The sequence below is a fragment of the Hippichthys cyanospilos genome, chromosome 1 (assembly GCF_059441005.1).
Source record: "Hippichthys cyanospilos isolate Australia breed blue-spotted pipefish chromosome 1, RoL_Hcya_1.0, whole genome shotgun sequence".
Classification (NCBI taxonomy): Eukaryota; Metazoa; Chordata; class Actinopteri; order Syngnathiformes; family Syngnathidae; genus Hippichthys; species Hippichthys cyanospilos.
The window spans coordinates 7,525,107-7,544,646 of NC_142369.1; the positions used below are offsets into that span (position 1 = coordinate 7,525,107).

The following is a 19,540-nucleotide window of genomic DNA, read 5'->3' on the forward strand; positions in this document are numbered from 1 at the left end:
CTCAGTTACCATGGCAACAGTAAGATGTGTGAGTACTTGGATATAATTCTGTAGTGTGACAAATGCAGGTTGTGAAATGACAACATTACGTCGTTCATAAAGGTGTTCAAGCTTAATGCGTTTTTTTTAATTGATACGATATATGCACAGCCACGTTTATCATAATGCAGGGAATTCCACCTTCATACCTGTACAGCCTTACAGTTGCAAATATATTAAAAAAAAAGGTTCATAGTCACAGATTTTATTCCCTCTGTGGTAGAACAGCATGAGAGACAGACAGCAAACTGATGTAACAAAAAAAACCTCCCATCCGCAAATGTAGCTGTGCTTTGTATTCTCTCCCTTGTTCCTCCCCTTTCATAAACTCTCCTAGTCAGTGGGCCTCAGGTGCTATTTACTCATTGCCTCCGGTGACGACGGGCCCCTTTCCTCAAATTCCACACCGTGGCATAAGTGCTGCCCCACCCCCTCACCCCAATTACGAAGTTTCCTCAGTCCCATCCCCCAACGCCTTTGCATCCCACCATCCATCAGCTATTCCAGTCCTCTATCGCGACCATCTGCTTGACCCGCCTGCCTCCGAACACCGCGGCTGCATATCAGTTCCCCGCAGCGTTGCGCGCGAGGACGTTTCCCGGCAACATGCGGTGGTCATGACAGGGCATGTTGCTGGACAGGGCTTTTTGACTGCTCATTTTTTGACATCTATAGAGTTCAAGCAGACAGGCAGGAAAAGCAAGGCTAGGTTTGAACTTGGGCTGAATTACTAATCAAATTCAATTTGTTGAATGCCAATTTCAAATCACAAAGGCTATATATATATATATATATATATATATATATATATATATATATATATATATATATATATATATATATATATATATATATATATATATATATATATATATATATATATATATAGCCATTGTCAACAGTATAAAGTGAATATTTGATGGCGGCTCAAAGATTCCTCAAGGCTCGGGTAACGGCCAATCACGGCTCACTTGTTGGTCATGTGACATTTGCAAGGTGAGTTGTGATTAGTCATTACCTGAGACTTCAGCACATATGATGGCTTTTTCATTGTCCAGCTGTAGTTTGAGCAAGCACTACTACAACGATTACTGAAGATTCAGTGCCATATATAGTTTTAAAATAGAATTTGCATGTCTTTCACTATACAGCTTCTGTAAAAAAAAATGAATAAAAATGACCCACCTGATGCCATTTACAGGAAAATGTATTATACAGGTCTACTGTTACAAGCTGAGAGAGTTGCAGTTTTAGCTTGTTTTATCATCAACGGTTTGACCAAAGTATACGTAATAAAACGTTTAGAGTGCTCCCATGCCATCTTTTTTCCTGTCTGCTTGGGCTCATATTTCCATTCCCTTGCCTATTGACATTTGTACACAAATTCAGAGATACATCTGTGCATTTGTTGACATAAAAGTAAAAAAAAAAAAAAAAAAAGTACAATCAAGCATCTTTTCAATCTTAAGTGTTCGTGGTAGTGTGTAAGGGACATGAATAACATTGCAGCATTATTATGACAAAATCCATGTGGAAATTATGTTGTAGTTTTGCCTACTTGTGTTTATTGCTCGATTCGATGGCACGTGGGCAGGATTTTTCCGAAAACATTTACATTTTCGACAAAATATCACCACATAAGGAGTGAAACGGCGTCCGTCACTGTCACATTTGGCATTGGATTTTCATTTTCTAAAAATAGCCATTGGTCAGTATGAGTAATACATCATGCAACGACATCTTGAGTTAATGCTGATGACTGTCTGGAATACAAACTTGATCTGTAGTCCTCACGGAAAGAAAAAAAAAAAAATAGCAATCAAAACTTGTACTGTAATACAAGACACGGTTGTGCTACAAGTGCTGAAGTGTTCTTGGCACGTGTGGCCCCAGTCCAGAGTGAGTCCTTTTTTGTTGTCGGCCACAGTGAAGCCAGCTCCTCACTGGAGGTGGAGAGAAAGAGCGAGTCCATGTCCTTCCATTTGCAGCATACCCCCCCAATGCGCACATTTTTTTTTTAACTTCTCCCTCACCCTCTTCAGAAGGTGGAACATTCCACGTTGAAGTCTTTTTCTAAGACACGACTGATTCAAATGACAGCTTGCTCCAAGTTAGACACAAAACGGTGGCCGTAGAGCTATTTACAACCTTATGTTCATCACTTCTTACCACACCGTCCCAAAAAAGGTAAATAAAAAAAAAAAATTAACCAGCATTTTACATTCTTGCCTTCAGGTGCTCACCCCCCTTGACATCATTAGAGTAAAAACACACAAAGCGTCTGTACATTTGTGCTGTTTTAAACTGCGAATGAGAAACTACTAATCTTTATTTAACAGTTGGATTTGATTTTGGGCCACTGCGGAGGAGCTTAAACTTTGGCAGTTTGTGCCTTCGTGCCTAGTAGTGAAGATATGTGGGGCCTAAAGACCTCAAGTAAACGGGCCCCAACGTACAGGAGCAGCATTCCTCCTCAGCCAGTTGAAAAAAAAACCTCACAAATCCCACCTAAGAAACACACTCTTGAGTGAAGTTGCATATAGAATCTTTTCTACATTCTACTAAGAACTGGTTGAAGTAGCAAATATACATTTAAAAAAAATCATAGTGCATTTTACAATTCCAAATTACCTTCTAAAAAGGAAGTCAACTCCAAAGTTTTCTTTACATTTATGGCTGAAGCTGTTGGTTTTTTGTAGATAGATTTTTTGTATAGATATCCTACAGAAAATCTCATATCAAGTATTTGGATAAACATAAAACTTTTTTTTTTGGCTTGGTGGAAAAAAAAACAAACATATAAGACCAAATAACACAGTTCTACTTAATTATAAATGACCATCTTTTATAAATATTTGATGCTTCACATTTTTCTTTACTTAAATTTAGACTGCCTAGCAACGCACTACTCTCCTTTCTTCAACCATCGGATTCCAGACAAATTTCTCCCCATAAATTTTGAGCGGAGAAGCAAATTTGCCAGCTGAAACTGCACATTTGAGTCAGCATAGTTTGTTTAAAAGTGATCCGTAGGAACAGCAACTGTGTTAGGCTGTTCGCGTCAAAGTGTGCAGCGTTACGCCAGCCAATATGGCGCGCTCAAGCACCTCTAGCTAAAGGCTAAGTATGCTAAACGCAGCCATAAAGAAGCCTGGTAAACACTTGCAGCAGGTGCCGTATGTCAATGTGAGCGTACTTAAGTTTGTTGGTACCCTTAATCGGCGATTACACATGATTTCAGAACAACTTTGTGTTGTTTATATATGGAGTCAGAAGCAACAATTGCGATCGAGGGCCTAGCAAAGTTTTTACACGGAGACACGCTGCCGGGAAAAACGTCAAAATAGATGCATACCAAGAAATTTGTGTCCATATGTTATTCGGTAAATTTAGGTTTATTTTAAAATACATCTCACGTAGCAGTCATTTTGCTGCTTGCGGCCAACTGAAATTTGACATCACAGTTGCGCACGACTCAGCTTGCGAATGTCACATGACCAAACATGAAAATCAGCAAAGCCATGTTTCGTTACCTGAGCCCTGCGTAACTGTGATGTCATTTTACAGGGAAAAAAAGCAGGTGGATTTTCTCTTTAATTCATTTTGCACAGAACAAATTGTTGAGACTCATGGGGTGCATAGACCATATTAGTGTAAAGAAAAAAAAAATGGGGGTTGACTTCCATTTTAAGCTACTTGGGCCTTCCACTTATTGATTTCAATAATAAGGCATTCTGTATGCTTTGTTCAGAATTCCGGCATCGTCAAATATCATCGCCACTTATTCTAAACATTCAACCTGTGAAGGAGATAGTGAGACCAAGTAGTTTGGCGCAGTACAATTTTGAAAATATTCCGATTCCGTTCAAATCGGCCACGAAATCGGCTGCTTCGTTTACTCGCGTGGAGAACAGTTCTTGAGCTTAGATCGAGTTACACATGAAGTTATCGGCTGGAGCTTGGGCGATGCATGCCATGCAAAACGTCTCCACTTCCTCCCACCTGTTTACACTTATTACCAAACCGCTTTCATTCTTAATCGTGTGCTCTGAGTTAAATCTCCGTTACAATTTGAGAAAGACATTCCATGCAATTGTTTCACATTATCTTTTAGCTAAAAAAGGTAGCATGATACAGTTTCATATATATGTCTCTATATAATTATATATAGCAGGCATATATAAATATATATGAATTATTTGTTTTCTATTTTTTTTCCAGGGCATACCAGGTACACAGGCATGCTGCATTGCATTGCTTTTGCATTCTGCGTTTTGGTTGGCTGGCAGGCGAGATGTCATCCAGGACAGCGTTGCATTCGGTTAGTCCCCGCACACACAAATAGGGGTTGAATGTGTGACTGTGTGTGTGAAGGGGGTGAAGGCCGCGCATTGATCTTCTAGGGGGCCCCTGCAAGCTTCAAATATGACGTCATCAAAGCAGTGCAGCAAGGCTCTGCGGTTCATGCAGAAGTGGTGGGAAAAGGCTGAGATCAGGGACAAGGAAGGTCAAAGGTTTCCAGGGGGGAGGGCGCTGGGTCTCGACCCAGGGTTGCAGACAGACTCATTAAACGGGAGGTAGGGAGAGGTGTTAAGACAAGGAAGGTCACATGTTGAGGTTTCTGTGTATATGAGGTCCCCCTCTCATTAGTTGACTTTTACAAAAGATATGATGATACTTTTGGGGGGAATGAACATCGCTGGCTTTGCTCTGTAAGAAGAAGGAAATCGGCTTTTCTTGTGCTGAAGATTAGATATTGCTCATTGTTGCGTTTTTACCCAACGGGGACTTTGTAAGTGTGAATTTCCATTCTAGGTTACTATGTCAGCCTCGCAGTTTTCCGGGCTTTCTGGCAAGCATGCAAACTCCACATAGAAAGGCCGGAGCTGTGAGGCGGACACGTTAACCGGTTTCTCACAATGCTGCTGGTAAAGAATGTATAAAATATGTATGCCTGTGTTCGTACCTTTCTATTCTTGTCGCCTGCCAAATGAGCTTTGTTGCTTTTGCGTACAACGTGTATCCATCGTACTTTACTGGTTTGCCGAAAGGTTACACAGAAGGTTTGCGATATGTTTGCTTCTTAGTATCTCCACCTATCACAGAGAGCACGGTTCAGAATGCAAAGAAATGGAGAAGGGGACGGGCAGGAAGATGGCCACACTGGACCCACAAGTGCTGTACAAGTACTGTACTTAAAAAAAATGTTTTTTTTTTTTTTAATTGAATCGCCTATGTTAATAGTTTCAATCTGAAATATAAGGAGCTAGATTTTTGTCATTTTTATCTATGTTTTTTTTGTTTGTTTTTTGTGAATTAGCTGTTCTGATTTAAATTTTTGCACGGCACTTAGCATATGCTATTTATCAAAAACTCAATTCAATAGGCCTTGTGAGTCTGCCCAATTATTAATTTTTAACCATGGCTGTATTAATAACATCATAACCTTTTTTTCTTCTTGCTGGACCAAAATTTGGACCCAACATTCAAATGCTTACCCAATATGTTGGGGAAAACTAATCCAGCATTGGCTCGGTCCCTTTTGGACCTGGCGCCGGGTTAGCTATTTCACCCGGTTGGGTTACTTTAACCGGGGCCTGACCAATATGGATTTTTAGGCCGATGCTGATTTTTGGCAGAAAAAAAAAAAAATACTGATTACCAAAAAATCGGTTGATAAATGTTCCATCTATCGTGAGAGCTTATCCTCACAAGGGTTGCAGTCGTGCTGGAGCCTATACCAGCTGTTTTCAAACATCGGGCAGGGTACACCCTGAATCTGTTTCCAGACAATCGCAGGGCACACAAATACAAACAATCACTCACTCTCACAAACACAGTTAAGGACAATTTGAAGTGTCCAATTTGTCTACCATGCATGTTTTTGAAGTAAACTGGAGTACCCAGAGAAAATTCACACAGGCATGGGGAGAACATGCAAACTCCCCACAGGACAGCCAGAGCTGGTAGCAAAAGTGGACGTGCCAACCAGTCTATCACTGGGCCTATGTTAAATGAATGGAATAGCATTTGTTTCATCCCAATTCATAAGATATGTGTCGATTTTATGTGGGTTCTCACTATTCACGAGCTGGCCTGGAATAGTCGGGCTTAACAGTAAATAGATTGGTGAGAAAAAAAAAAAAACTTTCCTTTTTGCTTCCCAGAATTGATTGCATGGTGTTTTAAGAATTAAGAATCTAAAGTTATGGTATGGATTCATGTGTAATTATGACACCCTTGTGTATGAATGTAAAAAGTAAGGTAAAAAGTCACAATAATCGGCAAATATCAGCCATTTGGCCAAATATTTTGGGCTGATGTTGGACGGGCCATTATCGACGATTAATGGCTCAAGCCCTACTTTCAACCCAGTTGTTTGCAGAATGCATTTCTCTGGTTGGCTGTGCTACAACATGGCGTCTTGTGTATATGCACGGACAATGCGCAACTCGACCACTGATTCCCGCCCAGTCCCAGTGAAGAAATGATCATGCAGGGGTCCTGACAGCAAAAGGAAATGGAGGTGCTGCCACTAATTTCCATTTGGAACGATACTAAAACAGATTAATAGGAAAAAAAAGGAAAACAATGGAAATTTCAAACAATACTACAAAAAAAGCAATGTTAGTGACTTGAATATAAGTGATTATGTCAACTCAAATAAATAAAATCTGTCAAGAGGAGAAGAGGGGGCGGTCACTCTGTCTCGCTGTCCCTCCGTCCTCCATCTCTGGCTACCTCTCACTCCTCACGGAGCTGCAGGCGGTACCGACTGTGCCGGATCTGAAAGAAGAGCCGCTCGGGCGCCGAGCGGCTCATCCCGGGCAGCTTGTAGTCCTCGCTTTGGCCCGTCCGACGGAAGCCCAGCGACTCGTACAGCTTGTGAGCAGCCATCTTGACCGCCGTGGTGCCCAGGACCACCGCCGCGTAGTTGTTGCGCATGGCAAACTCCAGAACGCGGCGACCCAGGGCCTTTGCGATGCCTTTGCCACGGTAGCGAGAATCCACCGACATGCGTCGTAGCTCCACCGTGTTGTCGTCCTCGCGGCCTTGCGCCGCCACGATGCCCACCACGCGCCCGTCCAGCACCGCTACCCAGAAGCAGGAGCCTAGCAGGGGCCAAAATACTATTAATACACTCCAGCCTCACCCCAAAAAATGATCATGTATTACAATGAGGAAAATAGCCTGCAGCAGCCTCACCCCAAAAAATGATCATGTATTACAATGAGGAAAATAGCCTGCAGATAAAAATGAACTGGAAGGAAAACCGCATCTTTTTGTGTGTGCAGGTTGGCCACCTGGGGGCAGTATAATAAATACAGGCATGTACACGGTCACTCGATAAGCCAAAGTAATATTATTTGGTTTTCGCAGAGGATAAAGAAGATATGCCTGTAAGTATAGTTAGATAACTGTTTGTTCAAGTATGTGACGGATATAACACTAAGTTACTAATCTATTTGCTTGCATGCCTGGATTGTTTTGCATTGTTTGTAAGTGAAAATTTTGTTTTGTTTTTCTCTCATAATCAACAGAAATGTTTTCTTTTTTTGCCTTCTTTTTTACTTTCTTCCCACATTTTTCTTTCTTGATTTCCCTTTTCTCATTTTCCTCAGTCTTTCCTTTTTTATTTCTATTTTTTTCTCTTACTTTGATCTTTTCCCCCTTTTCATCATCCTTTTTTAATGACTTTTTTCATCATTTTTGTTTCCTACTCCACTTCTATTTTTACGCTTTTCCTCATTTTTCATTTACCTTTCTTCTTTTTTTCTTACTATAATCTTTTATCTTTTCTCCTCATTTTCCCTCTCTTTTTCACATTTTCCTCTTGTCTTCCCTTCTCTCTGTTGTCCCAATTTGTTTTTTAATCATTCTTTTTCATCTTTGCCCTTTTCTTTTTCTCTTTTTTTGTTTCCTGTTCTACTCAAACTTATTTTCCTTATATCCTTGTCCTATGTTTGCTTTTACCTTTTTACTTTGCTCTTTTTCTCTTTTCTGTTCCCTCTTATTGCTCCTGAACAAAGCATTTCCTTTTTTCCATTTTTTCTTTACATCTTCCTCCAATTTTTCCAATTTTTCTTCTTTGCATTTTGTCTTCCGTGCTTTTTGTTTTCACAATGTTCTTTTTTTACTTTTCTCCCCATCTGTTCTTGAATCTTTCCTTTTCCTCTTTTTGCTCTTTTTTTCTCCCTTTTGTCTCATGCCTCTTAAACCTCCTTTCCTTTAACTCCTTATTCGCGTTTCTTTTAACCTCTTTCCCCCTGTTGTTTTTGTTTTTTCCCCCCCATCTCTTGCCTCTCCCGCCCTGCCTTATTCAGCTCCGTTTTTTTACTCAAGGAATGATGCTGCAGGATTTGTGTGCATTGTGCCGGAGTCCAAGAGGGTGTTCAATAATGCCCTCCTGACCATCTGTCTGACTGGAGCCAATGCCAGGAATGAGAACAGGCAGGGAAAAAGCATGCGTCCTCTTGTCTCTCAGAGTGAGTAACACACACACACACACACACACACACACACACACACACACACACACACATTGCCACTCTAGTTGAAGGGTGTCATCACCTCAAAGCTGCCTGACATCACAGCTTTTAAGAAAGCCACCGTTTGAACCGACTTCCAGTTCTTGCACGCGGCACAAATTCACTGTCCTTCAATCCTTTTTAACGCCATTTTCTCCCGTCCACGCCTGCCGTTACGAGACAAATGGAAGGTTCTGGAGTCTTGAAAGGATCCATTATGGCTGCAAGGGCGTACATCCAGAGTAAGGGAGGGGAGGATGGAGACGAGCGAAGAGGGGGAGGGGTTGTTGTGAATACTGATGATCTCCAGCGAGGGGAAAAAAAATTCTGAGGGAGGAAGACGAAAAGAAAGGAGAGCATCTCTCCATCCGATCCCCTTCCTTTCTTTTCCCGCTCATCACGGCTTCTGTGGAAGCACACAAGCTACGCTTGAATGTATGCGTGCCACTTTGGGTGCAACTGGTCAAAAAGCTGCAGAGGAGGAGATGCAAGTGCGTTTTATGAAATTGGATGAACATAGTCAAGACTGCATCTTTTTCCTCGCAATATTAAAAGCCAACGGAGGAATAAAGTAACAAGGTGGATGGCTCATAGCATATTGGACTTGCTTAACAGGCTTGTATTAAGAATAGCATCTCTGTGGTTGCCATGGCGATTGCACAACCACATGGCCTCTTTCCCTTTATTGCTTGTCTCTACTCAAATCCTTTCCATTTGTTTGCTGTTTTCTCTCTGTTACTTCTCATATTTCCCTTTTCTGTTGATCCTTTTCCTTTCTTCCTTTTTTTATTTCACATTTGTCTTTTTTACTTTTATTTCTGTTTCCTACTGTACTTGAACCTTTTGTGTTCAGTTTTTCTTATTTCATTTTTCATCTGGTTTTTCATTCTCCTTGCTTCATTCCGTTTTCTTGACTCACTCTTTCTTTCCTCAATGTTGAACCTTTCCCTTTCTTTTTTCTTGTCTCTTCATTTCTTTTTTCACTATTCAAATTATTGTCTTTTCCTTTGCTTGTTTTCTTCTTTTTCCTTTCACTTCCCTTTTCATTTTTTTCTCCCTTTTTTATTTTTCTATTTTCTTTTTAACTTTTACGCTCTCAAAGCGTTGTTTTTCGTTTTTGTATTGTTTCTTTCTTTTTCTATTTTTCATTCATTTTTTCCTTCTCATTTTTTATTTTTCTATTTTCTTTTTAACTTTTACGCTCTCAAAGCGTTGTTTTTCGTTTTTGTATTGTTTCTTTCTTTTTCTATTTTTAATTCATTTTTTCCTTCTCATTTTTTTCTTCTTTCCTCTGGTTTAGTTGTTTTCTCTTCTTTCCTCGATTATTTTTTACACATTTATAAATGATTCTCGGTTTGACATTTTTTCTTCCCCTACTTCTACTTCTCTTTCTGTTTTTCATTACTTTTCCCTCTTTCTTTTTTTTGTTTTTCCATTTTTCCCTTTTTACTCCACTTTTATTTGCAGTCTGTTATGAGTTTTGTTTTCAGTCTTTGTTTTATGTCCGATTTCTGCTTTATGTTATTATTAACGTTATATTCATGCACTATGAAGATATGGTTTTAGTACTCCACGTATAAAGGTTACCTTCTCATCTCATGTTTGTTTTTTTCCTCAGGTTTCACAAAGCTGCCACACTGTGACATGATCAGAAAGTGGCATGCGAATCCAATCCCATCGCTAACATAATTTGGCCATTCCTGCTGCAGATACTCATTCATCCAGCACTTGCTTAACTTCCTCCCTCATTCTCTCGCTCTCACTCGGGGCCTTGAAATGAACTCTTCATTAAACAGAGTGAGCATGTATCACACACAGCTATTAAGGCTTTAGCGCATTCTATTATATCCAGCCTCCTCCGCACTGGGCCGCTCCCGAGTGATGAGAACTCTTCAGCTACTTGCTGCAAACGTTTGTTATTAACTTGCTCCTTGATTGACCATCATTGATTGAGATATTATGGCTTTATTGCCCCCATGGCAAGGGGAAAGAGATGAATATATTTGGGCCAGCTAAGTGGATCTGGTTTACAAAAGCACAGTCAGGGTTGTTGACTCTCACAAGTGTCTCCCCCAAAAATTACTCGTGACTTTTAATTCCCGCTAAGATCATGTGATAAATTGCTTTTTTACATTAGGAAAAGAGACGAGTCTAGTTACAAGGAATTCAATCTTGCTGAATTTCTTAATGTTGGGAACATTAACCTGAGGTATGTGCTTTAAGTGTTTACACTGTCCTTATGTTTTGTTTTCTTTCCTCTTTCCCTTCCTTTTTTATCTTCCTTTCTCACATTTTGGGCACTTTTTTCTTTTCACTTTTATGGTTTTCTCAAAACAATCTCTTAAGTTTCTCTTTCCTCCTTTTTCTATTTCTTTCTTTCTTAAATGTTCCCCTTGTTCTCTCTTTTTTGTTCTGTTTCTTATTCTGTTTTAACATTGTTCTTCTTTTTCACCTCGTGTTTTCTCTTTTATTTCCCCCCTTTATTATTTATCCTCTCATTCCTTTCATTTTTTCTTCTAACTGTTCCTTTTTACTTTCCTATTGAATTTATCAATTTTTTTCTTTTTCGGATGTTTTTTCCCCCCTTCTCTTGTTTTTACCATTTTTTTCCTCAAACTTCACGTAAACTTAAGCTGCCTATTAATATTTTATTGTTTCAACTTTTTTCGTTGTACGTCTTTTTGTTTCCTCTTTAATATTACAAATGCTGAACTTGTTTGACATTTTGATTGATGTGATTGTCATTGGCTTTTTCTAACCATTAAAATATGATTTTTTTTAGAAAAATATTACATTTTCTTTTAAAGTCATAACACTCAGCCCTGGTTTTGAATGGTGAATCTCTTACGGCAATTTAAATTGTGACCTTCATGCACAACAATTAAATGTAGTCAGCAGATGCATGTATTTTTTGGCCCTTCCCTTGCCACAAGTCGTTTTTTTGCATCACCCCAATAAACTTCTGAAATAAAATCATTCTCACAGGGGCTACTAACTGCAAAAGTGAGGTTCAAGTGCTCCCTCCCCGCCATTTCACTTTACATTGTGCAAAAGCAGTGATGCCTGAATACTGAGTGCGGCGGTTCTTCCACTCCCTATAGGATCAATGGTGATGCAGCCCCCCCTCCCTTTAGGCCTTCAAGAGTGGGGGGAAGGAAATGGAAAAATGCTGGGAGGAGGGGTGGCATATCGGCCACACACAAACCCACGTCAGTCTTTTTCCCTCCTTTATTCTAAGAATCTGAAAGTCTTACCTGCAGGCTTCATGTAATAAGCCTCTATGTCAGCCATGTCCGTGTGCAAGGCGTGATCCAGGTAACTGTGGATGACTTTCCCACTGTAGTAGTAGCGAGCGCCCATGAGCGCCAGCGGAGCGCAGCAGGTCAGCGCCAGGGATTTGGTCACAAAAAAGCACATGACTGCAGAGAAATGGGAGAAAAGCAAACGAAACCTGTCAGAAGAGAGAATCACACATGTGAGACACAGAAAGGTAACAAATTCCTCTGTCCAGTTTCTACAATGCTTGGACTATTTGGAGTAAAATTGCACCTCAAAAGATGAATAGCCTAATGCATGCCAGTGTTTTGTCACATGGTCAAACCCATGAGTCATCTTTGCATAAGCTATCCATCACATTTTTATAGCGCCTGTTCTCTTGATCTTCCACCTCAAATGATGAATAGCCTATAATGCAAAACCATGTTGTAAACAACACATGACACGTGGGCTAACCCGTAGGTCAATTTTGTCTCGGCCATTCATCCTCTTTTATCGTGCTTGTCAAATTTTCACCTTGAATAATGAACAGGTCTAATGTTGAAAACAACCTCTTTCATAATGACTTTTGACACATGGTCTAAACCATGGATCAGTTTTGTTTTGGCCATACAGCCATGCATTTTTTTAGTATGTACTTGATGAACAATCAGATGCATACCAGTGTTGAAAACAACCTCTTCCATCTTGGCTCTTGACTCAGGGTCCAACTCGTGTGCAATTTTAGGCCAATCTTAGGCCATCCATCCATCCATCCATTCTGTTTTTATAGCTCTTGTACCTGAAGTAAACCGCCACCTTAAATAAAGCATGCTAGTGTTGAAACCAATCACTTTCATTCTGGCTCTTGGCACAAGATCTAAACCCACAGGTGTGAAGATTCAGTCTTTATTCAGTATCCTGCATCTTTTATAAGTTCAAATGATTAGGATTAAGATTTGGCTTCTGCAAAGCTTACTGAAAGGCTAATAATTTGAACATTGAAAACATGCAGGATATTTACCACTCAGGACTGGAGTTTGACACCTATGGTCTAACCCAATAGTTCTCAACTACTTTTAATGATCCCCCCCCCCCCCCCCCCCCCCCGCCCCCCCAAAAAAGATTTGAATGAAACAAATATATATACTTAAAAGCAAGTACTATGCCATGATGTTTCCAATTAATTTGCTCTTAATTTAACAAGAAACATGCAGTATGCTTGTCAGGGCAAAAAAAATGCATACAATGTTGCTGATACCTGCAGAAACCACTTACAAATCTTTTACTCACCCATATGAGAACCTCTGGTCTATTGGCTAAATACTGAGGCTGTTTATCCATACATTTTTCTTTGTGCATTAAAAGAACAACTTTTCACCTTTAAAGACTCACTAAATGCCAGTCTTGAAAAGCAACCGCTATACCCCACTCCTCCACTTGACACAAATCTAATAAGCCATGCATCCTTCTTTCTTTAACTGTCCACGTGCTGTGTTAGAAGCTTGTAAAACTGTGGAAGCCATGTTGGAGTCAGTGCGCACATCTGATGCTAGGGGGGGGGAGAGCATGGTTTTAAAGCTGCGAAGTCCATACCTTTGAGAAGAGATGAGTGGAGGGGTGACTTTTTTTTATTGGGGGTGGGGGGGCGGGCGGGGAGGGGGGGGGGGGGGGGCAAATTCACTCATTCATTCCAGGCGAGGCTCGTGTCTAGCCTTAACCGCAGGACTGCCCGCCGGTTACCGCGCAAGCGTAGTAGGGCCGCCCATGCCTTTTGTTGCAACAAATTTCCCCATCGGTGCGTCAAACACCTGTTGAATCACTTCGGGCTCGAACACGCGCGCACGCGTAAAAAGCGAACGGGGCCGTGGGTTTTACATACCTGTGAGAAGCGCGTACAAAAATTGGGTTTGGGGTTGCTGTCCCAGCCCCCGAAACGCCGTATTGGGTATCCTCTCCATGATGCCCTCGTAAAAGATGCGCCGCACCTCCTCCTGATCCCCGCGCTCGAACTCGCGGATGAAGACCGCGTCCCGCCTCACGTCTTTGGCCTCGCCGGACGCGGACGAGGCGGCGCTCCACATCATGGGCTCCTTTTTGCTCCCGGGTATAGCATCGTGTTCGTCCGCCACTATTTTAGTCTCGCAAACCATTTTGGGAGACGAACAATGCATGCAAGTGGCCGCAGAGTAGACACTCCACCCCCTCCAACGTGCACTGCAGCGTTTCCTTTCGAAACCGGAATGTAAAAAAAAAAATAATAATAATGAAAAGAACAGACGATGGATGGGGAGAAGACGGAGAAGGAGATGGAAGAGGAAGGGGAGTTCTGCTGCAACCCTGAGCGATATTGGCGACCAAGGCTCGCCGGTTTGCCACCAGCCGTATTTATAGGCGGGGCAGGGCGTGTGGATGGATGTCCGCTCGTCGCCGCGATTGGTGGATACCGTGAGATGCTGATGGAGGAGGAGAGACACGCGGGCCCCGCTTTGGGTTTTTTTTTTTTGTATCGCATCCGTAAACCACAACCGATGTGGGCCTATTTGGGTCGATATCAAGGGAGGGGTGGTGCTGCTGCTGCAAAGTCTACGACCGTGATGATGCGTCAAACGGAACTTTGGATTTCTCACTGCTTTTCAACTCTCACTAAAACCTGGGTGCATTAAAGCTCCTTTAAAAATAAATCAACATGCAAATAAACAAACACACACATATATTTATTTGTTTATTTTTAAAGGAGCTTTAATGACCTCAGGTGGTTCCCGGTTGCGCATCCTCCATCGCCAGATGACTGGTGCACTGCAGAGATTCCACGCCCCCGCGCCACTGCCCCCTAAAAGCGGCAAGTACGTAACAGTGACGCCCCTTACCAATTCACACACGCGCACACAAAAAGCTTTCATCATTACTTATCGCAGCCAGCAAGTTTTACACATATCGCAATGCAATAGGTTCCTAACCCTGCATGATTGTCGCCAGTGCTGCCTCCTAGTGGACAAAACGCTCGGACAGGTCATCAGCCAGTTGCCTAGCAAATGCCACTAACTCAATTTCGAATCTTTGGACAATCAAGAGTTTTCAATAAACCTAAACTACATTTGAAAACAGAACTCCAGAACTGTAAGTCCAAAGCATGAACCACAAACAAAACATACAACTATCTGACACATGTTGTTGCAATCATCATGAATGTGACCTTTGACTTTTCTTGCAGCCCCCTTGTGAGACTACTGACTCTCCCTCCTGACACTGTGGTATGTCCTGGTCCTTGTGAACCAACACACTCTTAAAACACGTTCCGTATTTGAACGAGAACGAAACGTCATGTAATGTAAGTTACTGTGATACACACCGTAGATGTAATAAATAAAAGTTGAAATCATGTCATGTAGCTCAATTGATGGCACACAATGGAGACAAAGCACGACTTTTCTCAAACTGAAGCAACTCTAGTCATTCCAACATAGTTCCTAGGCATCAAGATTGTACCAAAAGCACCATGAAATAAGTTAAAGTTCACTCAAAAATAACTTTTAAGTATAGTAGTTTTGTATTTAGTCTTTCAGAACATATTTCTTACCAAACCTATTTTGCGTACAGGCTCACAAACTATTTGTTTTCCTTTGCAGCGCCGCCCTTTTGGGGATGACCCCCTTCCCTCCCCAATTAACCTTAAAAAAAAGAGCTAAATATAAAAACAAAGACTGTTTTACATGTTTTGCGGTATAACTTCTGCAGTGTGCGTGTCTTTCAAAATTACGAGTGTGACTTTTTTGCCTTTAGGCCACTGCAGGTGGCGCCTGAGTTTTCGCTTAAGGATTCCGTTTATACATTTGCCTTCAGAAGGTTTTTCCTCCATTTGGGAAGGAGAATGGCGCATCGCTGCGACACAGCTGTCTCTCTGCCTTGCCCACTAGCGCCTTCAAGTGGTGAACTTAAGGCATTGCAATTTTGTTTAAGGGTTTTTCCCTCCTTTATTGCGGGGTTACGATCTTAAATATACCCGCAGTAACCAAAATCCGTGAAATAGACTGAACTTTTTAAAAATGTTCTTCCAAGTTTGTATCTTCTGTTAAACATTTATACATACCCTAACCATTTGCCTTGTCCAACTTGTTAAATATTTTGGGGGGAAAAACTCTTGTTGGCCATGATTATAAATCTAAATAAATATATATATATATATACACACATACATATTTGATAGGCCATATTTTATCAAGCCGTGATTACAGTTAATATGTTTGTTAAAAATACTTCCTTGTAATAAATATAAAAGAATAAAATGAAGTACCTTAAGTACACACATTTTATTTGGCTAACCCCCCCAGGAACAAACAAAAAACATTGCAAGAACAAAATATGCATGTTATTTGATTTGTACACTGACTTACATACAACGGTGACTTTAACACACACGTTTTCACATTTTCCTCCATTACAAACTCTTTAAATATCTCCAGTGAACGTTACATTACATTTCAGATAAACAGTTGTTACATATCAATATTTATGTGACTTCAAAATCTTTACATAGACTCTACGTTTACAAAAAGGTGCTGTGAATTCATGCTACAGTGCTGTGCCAAGGAAAGCCCAACAAACGGATTCTCTCTTGCCTCAAAATAATCAAAAAAAAAAAGTCAATTCCTTCCACGTTTTGTGTTTTTAACTACCATTTCCAAGCAAACTGGTCTACAGACATGAGCTTAAAATAAAGTGTCGGCTGCGTCAAGAAAAAAAAAGAAAATTGCTGTACATGAGTAATTTAGGAGAAGCGTCTGTGTTGTGAGGATTCAGCGCAGCGAGCTGGGCATGCAGTCGCAAAGAGCCCTCCTCTCCGCCCTCAGCACCAGCGTCTCCGTCTGCGCCGCAAAAACGTCGCACCCAGTTAGCAATGCTTCTTTTGATAGCATAAAAATCGAGCTAATGCTAGCTACTTGCCATGTAACGTGGACAGTTATCAAAGCAAATGTGTATACATTTTTGCAGGGCTACAGCTCGATTTTTAACTTTACAAACAATACAAACATAATATACTCAAGCAATATTCTTATGCAAAAAATGGAAGTAGTCCTCTATACCCTGGTGTCGAGGTTGAAAGCAGTCTTTTTTAGATCCTGCAGGGCCCTCTGCATGAACTCAAAGGCATGACAGTCAACGCATGGGCGACCTGGAAAAAGAGACAGCATCGCTTTATTATTCCTATATTTAGCTCATCCTGAATATTCATAAGCGGACTCGCAGGCCATATCTCTTTAGGGGGAAGGGAACGGTGGGATAGTCCATTTACAACTACGTGAGGCATTTCAGTATATAAGTATTTACTGTAGGGTTGCAACTTGGGCTGCGCGATTAATCAAATTGTAATCGCGATCACGATATTGGCTGCCATGAATAATTAAGCTGATCCTCGGCAATATTAACATTTAAAAAAACGGCTACCGTACATGTCAAATCAAGCAATCTGTCACCCTACCACTAGGGGGCAATGTTTACCACATGTTTGCATGACAAAAGCCTCTGCTTTTCTCACCCTAATGTATTATTTACCAGTGTGAAATGGCATTTAGTTTCTCACCTGATTCCTAATATATACAGTGATAGCTGTCAATTGAGACCCATTTTGAAAAATCCAATTGGCAAAAAATTGGAATAAATTTGGTTTGGAATGACCAAAATTGACATTTAGACTGCTAATTGATTAGTATTTGCTTAAAAGTAAAAAGTGTGCACGGTTCTAAGTAGGCTTCATTTTTTTTTCATTGGTTTGCGCTAAGCAACTAAGTTAGCTGTGTTCCCCTGTGTGCCATGTTTTGGGTGAATGTGTTTTAATTATTATTTACTTTATGCTTGTTTAAAGTAAGGGCAATAAATAGACATGTTTGACAAAACATGATGAATAATCATGATTAATAATCGCTAGTTCAATATTGACCAAAATAATCGTGATTATTATTTTGGCCATAATTGTGCAGCCCTAACGGGTGGTTTAATAATCAAGGGACCCCTTTTAGAAAGCAAATTTTCCTAGGACCTTCTTTGCAAATGTTTGTGGAAAAAAAAAATAATCATCGTATTTAGTAACTAAATAATGAAGCTCTTTGGTGAGGACTTTCATGTACTAAAGTTAGTGATTGTTTTAGGTGCCCCTCAAGTCAAAAACCTGGAAAAAATGATCTGTTATTATTGTTTTTTTTCTTGTTGATTTTGTGATAATGCCTACTTTATTATTTGCTCAATTATGAAATGTACTCTACTCATTGTGTAGGATTACTATGCATATGACAATAAGACTCTTGAATCTTGGAAAAATAAATAAGTACTTGGGATTGAATGTCTAGACTTGAAAACTTAAAAAAAATGTCTTTGGGATTGAATAAGTTAAGTACTAAGGTAATTAACTACTTGAGGTGTTTAACCGTTTCGCTGCCAATGACAGCTATAGACGTCAAATATCCATGTTTACTGGTCTAGCAGTGAATAAATTAATGACCCAAATTCTTTCACGAACCCCTCAGTTAGGCCACTTGAGGAACCACTGTCATAGAGGACTGAAGAAATCTCTGAAGAAATTGTGGGAAAGTAATTATTTTGATTTTCTGTATGTTGACAATAAAAATAATTTAGTTTTCACTTAAATTATAAATATTATTCTTTAAAATGCCAGTAAATTCAAATGCATTGTGCTAGTGTATCAAGGCATCTCTAAATACTGCGTGGGTGTGAAAATGACATAAAATTCAAAAATGTGGATTAAGAGTGACCGCTGGTTCAATCAAGTAATTAAGAAGTAAATTGACGATATTGACTACGACGCGTTCCGATTTACGCTACGTAAAAAAAAAAAATCGGGTTACGTCGCCATCGTAGGAACGGAAATCCGTCGTAAACCGTCACCTCCCTCCCCTGTAGCTTGTTTATCGGAACCGGCTCGCCATTGGGATCCAAAATATAGCACCTACTTTCCGCGGGGATGACAGTCCCCGTCTCCCGGTCCGCATCCGCAGCACCACCGCGGCACAGGACGAGCTGGGCCGCCAGCAGGAGCATCGCTGCCTGCAACATACCTCCGGGTGCCATCGTCCAGTACCTAGGTGTGTGGATTTCGGTTACTATGTGCATGGAAGCAACAATGCGTCGTGATAATAATGCCCTTGACCTACTCCGAATCTGTCGACAGTACGTTAATCGGAACGCCAGGTCAGCTCGGTATGCCCGTGAAGATGTTTTTAATGCAGAGGTTGCGCATGCGCACAGCTCGCCATGTTCCTTGAGGGCAAAACTGGACGACCTCGAAATCGAAATTCATAATTCGGATTTGTAAGATTATCCACTGCCCGGAAACGCTAAAAAAAAAACACACACACACGGAATATGGACGGAATGTTTCTCAGTTACATCTAATAAAGAAGTATTTCGTTTCAGGCAGTTGTGGCAAACGGAGAAGCACAAATACTTGTGTAAAATTAAGACTGATAATAGTCAAAGCGATGATTAAAATGTAATACTTGTTTTTCTTTTTGTAATCAATTAATATAAAATACCCAATACATTATGAAGAGGAGACACAGGTTTAATATATGGATCTTTATTCTGTTTAAAACAAAAGCTTTTTTTCTTTAATCAAGTGCGACCTACACACACACACACACACTCACACACACACACACACACACATTATATATATATATATATATATATATATATATATATAT

General features: G+C 40.5%; 2 protein-coding genes across 2 annotated transcripts; both read right to left on the reverse strand.

The window, feature by feature from the left end:
- Nucleotides 1-896: 896 nt before the first annotated feature.
- aspnat (aspartate N-acetyltransferase) lies at nucleotides 897-14,209 on the reverse strand. Its single transcript, XM_088420962.1, has 3 exons — nucleotides 13,705-14,209; nucleotides 11,822-11,986; nucleotides 897-7,151 (listed from the first exon to the last, which is right to left on the reverse strand). Exons 1-3 carry the CDS (start codon nucleotides 13,994-13,996, stop codon nucleotides 6,784-6,786), a joined length of 825 nt encoding a protein of 274 aa, XP_088277088.1. The 5' UTR covers nucleotides 13,997-14,209; the 3' UTR covers nucleotides 897-6,783.
- Nucleotides 14,210-16,113: 1,904 nt separating this feature from the next.
- Nucleotides 16,114-19,108, reverse strand: nicol1 (NELL2 interacting cell ontogeny regulator 1). Its single transcript, XM_088421287.1, has 4 exons — nucleotides 18,989-19,108; nucleotides 18,788-18,915; nucleotides 16,907-16,995; nucleotides 16,114-16,687 (listed from the first exon to the last, which is right to left on the reverse strand). The coding sequence occupies exons 2-4, from the start codon at nucleotides 18,903-18,905 to the stop codon at nucleotides 16,619-16,621; spliced, it is 276 nt and encodes a 91-aa protein (XP_088277413.1). The 5' UTR covers nucleotides 18,906-18,915; nucleotides 18,989-19,108; the 3' UTR covers nucleotides 16,114-16,618.
- Nucleotides 19,109-19,540: the final 432 nt, after the last annotated feature.